General features: G+C 38.9%; 1 protein-coding gene across 4 annotated transcripts in view; it reads right to left on the bottom strand.

The window, feature by feature from the left end:
• The window catches only part of LOC103475928 (FERM and PDZ domain-containing protein 4), a 48,980-nt gene that overhangs the window by 31,695 nt on the left and 4,966 nt on the right, over positions 1 to 12,319 (bottom strand). For 2 of the 4 annotated variants that reach the window (XM_008427934.2, XM_017303730.1), the window contains exon 1: positions 2,680 to 3,242. The exons of the other annotated variants lie outside the window; for them this stretch is intronic. In XM_008427934.2, the coding sequence (XP_008426156.1) occupies positions 2,680 to 2,714 (35 nt within the window). In that variant the 5' untranslated portion in view covers positions 2,715 to 3,242. Of the gene's footprint in view, positions 1 to 2,679; positions 3,243 to 12,319 lie in introns of those variants that run through there. 4 annotated transcript variants of the gene reach the window in all.

The raw sequence follows: 12,319 nt of genomic DNA, 5'->3' as shown, positions 1-12,319 counted from the left end.
TTTGTGAGCAAAAATATCTTGATGTCAGCCGAGAAGAGGCACACAGGTTCGAGGTAACAGGAAGGCAACAGTAACTCATAAATACTTAGATCCATTTTCTTATGGTGACTTCTGCCATAATAACTACCTGAACATACAGATTCTGGTAAGAATTACTTGAGTACGTCATTTGATGAGACAATGTGAGTATTTAATGGGCCTCATCCACTTCAGAAAGAACAGTTTTAACACTCGGTCATTGAGCTATAAAATAGACATTTTACTTGATTTTATTTGACACTACCAATGCTGAAAATGTAATTTAACTCCAAATATATTAGCTTAATAGTGCATTATAATGCCAAGCATTGTCATATGGCTCTTGGTACAATGGAGCTCTGCCCTCAGAAGTAGCAACATGCATTTGGCACACGTTACTGGAAAAGCCAATACACTGAACACAAACAAGCAGTGCTGGCTAGTTTCCCTGCCAAAAGCCAACACAATGAAGCCAAGAAATGCCCCACACAGCAAAAGCTGATACAGTTACTGTCTGTGTCTTCAGGACTCATAGACTGGCATCTTGAACAAGACGGACTGGATTGATTTTCTTGAAACTAAGCCATACGTGAATCAACAAATATCACTGTTTTCTACTATTAGAATTGGCAGAAGACGAAACTGTTTAATTTCCCATTTTATGACAAATGATTCATTTCCACTGTAGTATTGTGATCATAAAGTTCAAACTGATTTGATGCCTACAAATCAGTTTGAGCTTTATACCAAGTTACAAACCGTCATTATGACATGCTAGAGATGCACACCTGCTGTCTGGGACTGCAAAAATTCTAGATAAAAGGTGTCATGTAAAAGTGGGTTTGGGAATCTTCTGCACGGCTGACACGCACGCACGCACGCACGCACGCATGCACACAACAACAAAAACTGGAACTGCTTTCCTTTGAGAAAAACAAGGGTTGGGGAAACACTTCTGCATAGAAATTGCAGCTATTAATGCAAATGAGATATCATAAGAAGGAATGATGTGAGTACATCCTCTTCTGTTCTCCTCAGTGCAATGCTGTCATCAAAATCAACACGATATGAAGGTTTTCCATTTTATGTGCCGTTTATGAGGGGGGAAATGTTTCACTCTGACTGTTTCCATAGGAAAAAGTGGGTGAGAATCACTTTATACTGTGATCACAATGAGCTTTTAAAAAATACATATTTTTTTAAACTATTTTCTGGAACAGAGAGAACCTTCATAAAGCAATCTTTTATTGTAACCATATATAAAAAATATTTAAAAGAGGAGCTAAATATCTTAACTCGGATCATCCACATGTATTCACTTTGGATGCTGATGCTGTGGGCAGGAAGGATCTCTGATAGCAGTCAGTCTTGTAACAAATCTGAAGAGGCCTCTGACTTAAGACTGTTGATGTATGACAGTCCCATGACTGACTTTATGGCCAGTAAAGACGATATTCCATTACCAACTCTGCAGAGATTTGAGGCTGGAGTTCAAATAATATTTGAGCTTCTGAGATGTTAAGTAACTACTCCTGGTTGTAAAAACAAAACATTGTTGCTATGGTTACGCATTGTAGCAATTGTACAAAATTAAAAAGTAAGCGCAAAAATCCTTCCAGTAGCATAGCATCAAAAACAAAGGGAATAAAAATGATCTAAACCAAACAAAATATCAGTGATATTTAAGAACATAACACTTCTTACCACAAAATACAAAAAATGTTTTTCACAAAGCCTTGTTTTTAAGATAATGAGCAACTCAAGGTTAAGGAATAAGTTTCCACCAAAGTAGAAAACCTCTGCGTAAGGTCACACAACAGCATGTCAAAACAGATTTAAGTCTGTAGTTTGAATAGGCCACTCCAAAATCTCCATTTTATTTTTGAGTCATTCTGAGGTGGGTGTGCTGGAATGCTTTTGGACACAGTTCTGCTGCATAACCCAAGTGTACTTGAGGTTAATGCCAAACTGATGACTAGATATTATCCTTGAGGACGTTCCACAAGACAGCAGACATCATCAACAGACGGGACCCATCAATTACGGAACGTCCTCAGTGACAAGTTGAGGTAAGTTAAAACATCTCAAAAGCAACATATCAATGATCACAGCAAATTCAAAAGCGGATGAAAAACAAAATTATTGACCTTTATCAATCTGAAAAGAGCTACAGCAACCAGTGAAATCAAGCAAAATAGAAGAAATCTTTTGAGGGTAAATATTTTTCGCGCCACGGAAAGTAGAGGTGAAAACGTCTCAAGAGGGATTCATCCCCACTGTCTTCAAACATCCTTGTATTTTCAGTAACAGCGTCATCATTAACAGGTACTGATCTGCTGCTTTTATCTGATGTCAAAGCCGTTTCCTACACTTCAAGTTTCTTTATCTTATGGTGAACTTTTTAGATATGGTACAGTTCTGAAGAAATATACAATTTTAAACCAAGGTTGCCTTGAATAAATTATGTAAATGATCACAGGTGACTTTTCTTCTATTCTTTTGTAAAAAATAAACCTGGATCATTAATAAAATTGTTTTTTTTTTATTTTTATTAAGAAATGCATTCAAGGTAGTCATTTTCCTGATTGTAATTAGTGTAAAATACTATAAAAAGCACTTTAGGCTTCAAAAAATGTTTTAAAAATCCATGCGTGCACTCACCCGGACTGTTTTGGCTTTTTGGAGAAGCCAAACATGTCCACATGCTCCTGTTGCGGAGCTCTCCGTTCCAAAGCTTAGGTGCTCCTCATCAGCATTCTAATCCACATCTGAATCCCTTCAACATTTCACGGCCGAAAACAATCCAGCGCCAGCCCAGGTCCACATCTGAAGTCAACAGAAATCTGCCAAATACGGAAATGGCTTTGCATTCATGAAAATAAACTCAAACGGAAGCGAGAACGGCCAAACGAGTCGCTCGGTCCGGCAGACGGACAGTCCCGTTCCTCTGTCATCACTCTTTCAAAGTGATGACAGGGACACAGCAGGAGTTATCTTCACCTCTCCTCTGTCCAGGAGAAGGCAGTCCTTCCTGCCTCTCTACACCTGGACGACTGAGGCTGCAGAGAGCGCTCTGTATGTGCTCCACATCCCAAAGCACGGGGAAGTGTGATCGTAGCTGCGGCAGGGAGGGGAGGGAGAGCTGGGTAAGGGGGGGTTTGAGAGGGAGGATCAGACCGGATGGATGACGGATGCTCTCTGGCTGTGGCTCTGTCCTCTGTTCATCTGGGCTGCAAGGATACGGAGGCAGGAGGGGAGGTGGGGTACCGATGGTTTGAAATGAGGAGAAAGCGACGGAGGAGGGGACGAACGGGAGAAAAAGTGTCTTGGCTGTGACGAGAACGCAACTTAGAGGGACGGACAGTGAAGGATAGAGCAGTGTTGGGTTAAAGAAAGCTGATTCTGCAGAATAGGAGGCAGAGATTCATAACAGGTTCTCGTTTAAATAAATTAAAAAAACTCCCAATACTAATATTTGACTTTGCATGACCTTTAAAATGGTTAAAACTCCATTTACTTCCGATAAAGCTAATCTTTTCCATTTTATCTGCCTATTGTCTTGGAACTCTCAAGGACTCCATCGTCTTTCTCTTATGATCAGCTAAACGTGTGTTTCGGTGCACAGATGGCCCAGCTTTGACAAAATGCTGTGTTCACTGGCCTGGTGCCACAAGTGGCTAAATACCCATCTACCAAACAAACCTCGGTGGTGCTGATGGACTTCCTGTGAATGCAAATGAGTTGGAGCGAAGGACATTTTTCTCCTTTGCCTTTAGTATGAACGCTAATGAGACTACCATTCAACAGAGTTGTCACATTCACACATCAGAAAATAAAAGCATTAAGTGGAGATTAGAAAAATGTCTGAAGTGTCATATAAACTGATGGAAGAAAATGTATTCTGAAAGCCTATTGGTTATCGACTGATATCTTCTGCCTCCACAGACAGCCTCCAATCTTCAGATTAAAAAAGTGGAAACTGTCTTATGACAAAGCAACAACACTGATAAGAAAATCAGTAAGAAAATAGGAAAAGAAAATCCCTAAAACATCAGTTTTTCTTCAATGTCATGCCTATGGTCACGGGATAAAGTAGGGAAATCAGGGGTGCACCGATCGCACTTTTCTGGCCGATCACAATCACAGATCTTAAAAAGCCTGACCTGTCAATACTATTTTTTTTTAACCATTAACAAAAACATACCAATACAACAACAAAAAACTTTATCAGTTTTTAGCCCCTATAAACATATGAAAATAAATGTTTAGTATGATTAGTCAATGTTTATGCAGTGATCAGACTGTAAATAGGATGGATGTATGGATGGATGAAGTTTTTTGCAAATGGGATATAACATAAAATCTGCTAAAACAAATATTTTTCCAAACTTTTTACCCAGATTTGGAAAGTGTTTAAATCCAATCTTGTATGTTTTCTGACTGCACAAGAGTCTATACCTAAAGCCTAATGAGGTTCAAGACACTAAACTTGCAATTTCTATATATAAGCATCTGTTTAGTGAGCATGGAGCAATTTAATCTGGCATATTCAAGTGGAGCAAGAGAAGATTAAAACATTCCTAAGGGATTCTTACTGGCATAGAATTCCATAGACTAGCAGAAGACCTGATATAGACAATTTGATATAGAAGTAAAAAAAAAAGTGTCTCTCTCTTGCTCTCAGTGTAAAACCGGCAACTTAGTCATGCAACTTTTGGTCAAAGTGTCTTTGATAACCCACAAGGCACACACACTGCAAGCACCTCCATGTTTGGAAACATATTAAACACACACTTCTGTGGGTGGCAAGACAAAAAGACCCTTGTTGCCCTCTTAAAATTTCAAACTGGTTAACACCCAAACCGATCTCTGGAGACGACGGAGACAAATGAATGCAGGCCCCCTTATCTGTCAGTAAATTCAATTTCCTGTCTGTACTTTATTGTTGATATAACTTGTTATAGGACATTATGCATCCCTGGCAGCTTCCCCGGTGGCTGTTTTCAGGAATTCATCACGATACTGCTTTTGAAATGATGTGGATTTGAAAGATGAATAAATCTAATACGTTTCCTCTCAGACTGTTGCCCAAATTGGGTAGACATCGACAGTATGTGTCAAGGAAAATATCAACTTCTTAGTGTATTTTATGGGCTATAATAAGCATAATGTCATCTGACTTTAGATTAAAGAGAGTAAGAAAAGTTACTGATAAAAGGTATTTGCATATTTTCAATTTTATACGGTAAGAAAATGCAAAGAAGACAAAAGGCTCAATCACCGACATGCTTGGAAAGACTCAAGACATAAAGGGGAATGAATGAACTTTGGCCATGGTCTACAAATTTCAATGATATCATGAATTATGTTCTGAAGGGGGTGAAAACATTGCTGAAAATGTTTCCCACCAATCTTTGAACTTGTTGCCGGGTGCCATTGTAATAATCATTTTCATGAAAAATTAAGAGGAGACCTCAGGCAATTTTAATTTGATTCTCCAGATTTAATCTTTAACTGAATCACAGTTTCTGTTTCATGTTATCATTCTTATTGAAAAGTTGGAAAAAGTTGGGAAAAGAGCAACTGAGTTCACCAAAAGTCACATGCTGAGGCAGAAATGTATAATGAATGTGGAAGAGAACTAAATAGATGGTTTATTAAATAAGCGGAAGCTTTGCTCTTAATAAATGAAGCACTGGGGGGACGTAGATCTTTATCATGGAAGCTCGTCATTTTCTTCTCCACTTCAACTGACTGTTGCTCCAGTAACTTTAGCTTTCCTTTCTAAATGGGTGTTACAAATGATGAAAACTGGACTTTGAAACCAGCCGCAATGGGATAAAGACGTTTAAGGAAAATCCTAAAGATGTTCTCTTTTAATAATTAATTCTTCTATAATCAGTAAGTAGTGATTTGTGAGAACTTGTGTGATTATTTGTTATTATTTTAAATTAGAGAAAACAGTTCATTACATGTTATGGTGCTAAATACAGAAAACAAAGTAACATGCAAAAAACAACAAAAAAAGAGATTATTTCTTTATTTTATGGGCTAAACAATAAAAGAAGATACTAATATATGTCTATTGAGGTACAAACTGATAGTGAAAATACGCCATCTGTGAAACGTTTCCTAGGTTTGTACCCATGGCAACCTATTGCACTCTGAACTCAGGGATCTCGGATGCTGATTTTCTCAGTCGGTATTCTGACTTCAGTGGTTTATTGTTGAATCTGACGAGGTTTTAAGGCATTCTAAAGTCAGATCCCAACCATTCATCCAAACAAGAACCACTAACAAGATTGCATATTTAAAGTGTAGAGGGCTTGTTTTAAAATTTTACTCAGTTTGATTATAAATACAAAAAACTGTACCCCAAGACACTCCCTGTGTTCTCATTACATGGCAAATAATAAACTCGAGCTATTAGGAATCATCCGAGGTGCCTGAACAAAGATGCAAATGGGAGAAACTGATTTACTGATAATAAGGACTGCAGTCTTTATTGCTGACAGGATAGGTGATGCTGGACTGGGCCAGAAGAACTCATTTAATCCTAGGTTGCACCACATATTGTAGATACAGAAACTATTCAATCTTAATTGTGATCTGGAGTGGTTATTTTGTAAGTGCATTTCTTGTTACCTTAATTTTCATAGAAGATATTAAGATAACTGCTTTTACCTTAACGCCTCATATCTGTTTTTAAGTCTCTGCAGACCAATAGCGACTGCTCATCTAGCTAGCAAGTTCCTGCAACAAAGAAGTCATCACAACTTTTACAATGTTCGTGCTGAAGCATTTTGGGTACAAGGCAGAAAAAAAGAATCAGTTCCAAACTATAGATATAGCCAGGTGCAATGTTTCATAAGCATATACACTGCTGCTACCTGACAACAATGAAGTTAGCTCTAAACTAATGGACCCTGCAAATGATCCATAACAGAAAACCTTTCAGAGAGTGACCCAGGCATCACCGTGGCTTTATATCCATGCCAAAACAGTTCATGGCTTTACTGTATTGTCTAATGAAAATTAATTACAGCCCTTTATTTAAGTTCATGAACTTGTTAGCACGCGTTCCTTCATTTCGCGGCGGGTGTCCGATCTTGCCACTAAGTTGATTTAAAACAGCAGTGATCATTACTGTGGAGGACAGATAGGAACGCCAGTGGCATCTCACTCCTGCTTTGTGTCCCACAGAGATAGCGGGAGAAAAGCAGTCGACGTGCCTTTGTCCACTAATGAATAACAATATAGCCCAAGGTCACCACCGGAGAGGAAGTGACTGCGTGAGCGAGAGCGAAAACTAAGAAAGACGAACAAAGACTTGGTGTTGGATTATTATATCCCACATTAGTATTCAGCGGTCCTCGTTGTGCTTCACAGACAGTTGGAAGATGTGTGGAGTTTATCATTATGATTTCCTTGGGTGTGTGTTTGAACATGAGTACTGGCCTCCTTTTCTCCCTCCCTTTAAAAAAAGGTAAAAATGTTAAATGTTCACCAACATAACGAAGATGCTTCCATCTAACGATGGGATGTTGCTTCAAACGGAGTAAACCCATGTGGATAATGTGCTATGTACTCATGAATATCAATTAGCCATTACAATGTTTACTGTTAACCTTGACTCAATCATAACTAAATGTACTTCAGCAACTATAAAACAACAAAAGTCAATTCTATCTGCTAGATACAGTATCTGGGGATGCAACGGTAAATAAGCGTCACGGTTCGATTTGCAACGCAATTTTACCGTCACGGCTTGACGCATTTACAATTGCTTCAATCAACGTAAACAAATAAAAAGATGCCACTATGGAACTGACTGGAGTTTTATTTTTTATTGAAGGATGAGTAATTATAGCGACCGGATGGATGGATTGATTAAACAAGTATAAGAGCAATTTATAAATACCGTAGTCAATTTTGTGGTTTAGGAATTTTTGCAAAAATGTAAGAATAAAAGTATTATAATGGGGACTTCTGACATAGATGCTACGGACTGTATCAAATGGGTCAGTTGAGATGAAATAAGCTGAATACTTGCAGTTCTTCACTGTAAGGCTTTTATCTACTTATCAATTCCAGACTGTATTTTCTTGGCCTAACAGTACATAGTATATATCCTGAGGCACTTCTTACTTTCTGCTATAGTGACACTTAGAAATACAGGAGGAAAAATGACATTAAGCTGGTGATTCAGGAACAAATAGCTTAACATCTTGCTGAGGGAACATGAGGCATAGCTGTACTGAAAGACCGATCTTAAATTGAGCCGCAACCTTACAGCACTACAAAATGAACAACACTTTTGACCAGGATCATGATTATTAAATCAAACAAATGAAGCACTTTTTACAATTTAATTTAATGTGGTTGTGTTTTGCTCTTTGTTTTTTAGTAAGTGTTCACTTTTACCAATTTTTAAAATTTGCATTTTAACCCTTGTATCGTCTTTAGTCTTTCTGTAGCCAAGAGCCAATGCAAAATTAGTCTGGATTATAAATGCTTAACTGTGTTTGTTCATATTTAGCATTTGTTCCTAAAGCTAAAGATGCATGCATTATTTTTCCCAGAATGCAGCAGTGCAGGGTGAGTCTTTCTTGGCCAGCTCCCTGTTATTACAGGAGATAAAGCAAACGCTGGCCTTTGCACGCACGCATGCACGCACGCATACACAAACTTCACATGACTCGTCCAAACAATGAGATCATAGAATTTCATTCCCGCACCCTGTTTTAATCCAACAAGCAATCTCGCTGGGTCTTTCTTTTCCTTATGACGCAGCCCTAATCTGATAGGGCGGACAACCCTAGCACGGGAGGGGCGGGATTGGGAAAAATACACTGGACTAATATGAGGAAGAACAGGCGATGTATGGATAGAGGGCATCGTTAAGGGATGGACAAAAATGGGGATGAAAGACTAAAACATGATGCAGTCGACGCATTTAAAATAAACATCAGATGGATTAGAAGTGAAGGGTGATGTAATTATGAATGGCTCAATAGACTATCTTACAGCCACACTTTGAATTATACATCCAGGTCCACATTGGAATGTTTTCATAAAGGGAAAAAAATAATGTTTGGGAATGCAGCCCAGACAAAAAAATCTGTGCAGTCAGCGGAAGAGGACTGACGTCAAGAGATGTCTTTGAGATCTATGAAATTTAGAAGGTAGAGTGGGTAAATATTAAAGTCGAAATGTAGAATAATGAAAGATTCCTACCTAATAAAACTGAATTGCAAAACACAAAAAGCAAACAAAAAAATCAAACAGAACTCCAATAAAATGAACCCCAGCTTATTGACAGTTCAGTATTTGTGGCTTTTCTATTATTTGTAGAAAAGTTAACGATTCTTTGATTTTTTTTCATAGCATATTCCTAAAATATTCGAAAGAAAATACAGCAATTCTACTTCCAGCACAAGTAGAATTTGCTGCTGATCAGCTGGATCCCCAAGAAAAATGGGCCGAAAAATGGAAATATGGGTATAGATATAGCTTCTACGATGGTTTCCACTGTGCATATTAATGAATATTAATGAATATTAAGAAAGCTTTAGTTGCATCGGAATTTTTTGTATTTTAATGACAAAAGACCTAACGTCAGTTCAAAAATTCTTGCTGACCTGGCCTCACTAAATCAGTACATGACCCCTGCAGCAACAACTTGTGTAACCTGGACTGAAACCTGAAGTGGGATTCACATGCAGGCCCAGGTGTCAAAGCCAGGTTTTTTCCATTTGAGACAAGCCGAAGTATGACCTTTCCTTCCTTTTTCATCACTTTGAGATGTTACCATTTAAATTAAAACTTAATTAAAAACAAAATTTTAAGTCTTCATCACAAATAAGAGGTGTGCACTTTTAACCGTCACCAGATCTTTAACTTATATATGCCACGAGCAATCATTCTCGACAAAAGTAAAGATTGTTATGTTGTTGAATCGCCCTGTAAAACTTTTTTTTTCCTTTGAGAATCCTTCTGCTGCATGCAAATTTGTCTAATTTTCTCCCAGAGCTCCCAGAGTTTTTGAATCTACTTGGCATATGTTATCTACCTGGAAGCATTCAAACGCTCTCTGATGCATTAAAGCGGTTGACGGCTCCATCTGAGCTTAAACAAATAAAGTGTTTGGCTCGGCTCTACATTCTCTCTGCCCCGTCCTCTATCCCTGAGCGTACTGCCGTCAGCTCGCTGAACTTCCCCCTGCAATAACGCAGCCTGTCGCAGACATTTAAGAGATAAGGAAAACCAGGCAACGGAAGGAGCCATTTGTCAGCCTCGGAGCAAACCAGACTCCACAAAAGGGCATGCATCTTTCAAACAAAACGTGACTGTTGTAAATGCGTATTGGGGATGCGGTGCACATATCTCTGCTGTACAAAGACCTGAGCATGCATCGAAATGTAGAGATGAACGGCAACAAGTAGACGGAACAAATTGATTAAATGCTATTAGCTATTCCTCAGGCCCAGTGCGACATTTAATTATACGCACTCACAAAGCTGAATTTCTGACCAGGGCCTTGAGACTAATACCCAAAGAAAAATGTGTGGCTACTTTGAATATGCATGAAATAATCCTGAATTAATCATGAATGCTTTCATATATATTAAAAACCAAAATAAATAAATCTGTTTTAATGGTTTGTTCAATATCTCCCAGTATGCATGGAGCTTACGATGCAAAGGAGGCCTGAGGGGTTTCTGCCTGGGCAACAATCTGAAGCTCGCTGCACATGACTGGGCAGTGATCCCAGAGATGAGAGGGAAAAGTGGGAGTGATGGTGGAAGTGTTCTGAGCAGGAGGTGATGTTATAAATAACAGACTGTCCCGGTACACACGCCGAGGGGCTGCGGGCGAAGCGATTCGTGTGTGTTGCACTTCCTTTCCTGTCATATAAACATAGTGACAGAGAAAACACAGCGAGCTCTGTGTAACTTTTTAAATACAGGCTCATCAGATTGGGAAGACGGCCCTTTTCAGGCCACCCCATAGACTAGGCAATTACCTCCCATCTGCTACAGTCAGATCATATGCAAGTAAGTGGCTTTTGGGTTTCATACTAGTGTAAACATGCAGATGCAAGCGTCATGTCATAACATCATTGCACGGAAATGCTCCCTAAACAGCCTAGTTGTTGCCAAATCTGCATTAAGCTACTAAAGAATTTAAGAGTGACACTAGCACATCACTGATGGTTAGGCTCACACCACTAATTTCCACTTAGTGTGGTTCATTGACTGGTCCACAGGTCCAAACACTCCAGCAGTCAAGTAAGTGATATTCCCACTGAGATCAAAATCTGCTTCAAAGCATCTTCGCATGAATCACAAAGAGCGACTGAATGCAGTAGAAGAATAAAAACTAGCCTAGAATATTAAGTAAAAAATCATACCAACGACAGACTTCCTTGGTGGTCTGATTTGCAGCCATGTAGCGTACATCATTTCTATTTCCTTTGCATGACCCAGAGGTATTTACATACATTTCCATGTGACTGGAAGGAAAAAGGAGTACAACTGAAGACGGAAATTCTGCCAGGACGCTAATCGGTGTGTGACCCGCTTGGCCTCCAGACCCCCTCCCGTCTGACTTAACCAATCAGAGTCGAAACATCAGAGTGTGGCAGGAACTGAAGTGGAGAAGGAGGACATGAAGGACTAAACACTTGACATCCTAATCTATGGTCGACAATGGAACAATCAGATTTAGCAACCAACAAAAATGACAATGTGTCTTTATTATTCAGAAAAGACAAAGGATCTTAGAGAAAGTCTGCACTACTGTAGATTGCAATATCAAAAGGAGTGTCAATATAGTGCAGAAATCCAGTCTCTCACCTTTCTTCATTCCATCCATTCACCACTATGTCGTCCATACGTCTACCCACCACCAATCCACCCATCCAACTAGGAAAAGTTGGACCAATTATTTGGTCTTCAACCAGTCACCTCATTTAGAGAAACCAATTTCAGCTACTTGTATGTATGATCCCCCTTAGTACAAAGAAATATGTCTTTTAAACCCTCAGCTGTCCATGAGAAGGTTTTAGTCCAGTGTTTAAGATACTTTTCCGTGTCTCCTAATACTCTGACTTTCATTAAATCACTTATTTCTTGTTAAAGATTTTCCTCAACAAAGAAGATGACTACGGATTTGCGAAATGCTATCAAAAATGAATCAGAATGAAAAGCCGATTCGCTTGTATTTGCTTTGTCTGCAGCTGCTGAGTCAACAGTCTAATATTTGGAATATCTGTAGCTGGAAAACCAGGAACAGCAGG

Source organism: Poecilia reticulata, linkage group LG2, assembly GCF_000633615.1.
Source record: "Poecilia reticulata strain Guanapo linkage group LG2, Guppy_female_1.0+MT, whole genome shotgun sequence".
In the NCBI taxonomy this organism is placed as follows: domain Eukaryota; kingdom Metazoa; phylum Chordata; class Actinopteri; order Cyprinodontiformes; family Poeciliidae; genus Poecilia; species Poecilia reticulata.
Note: the sequence above shows the minus strand (reverse complement) of the source record. Positions and strands in the feature narration are given on the sequence as shown.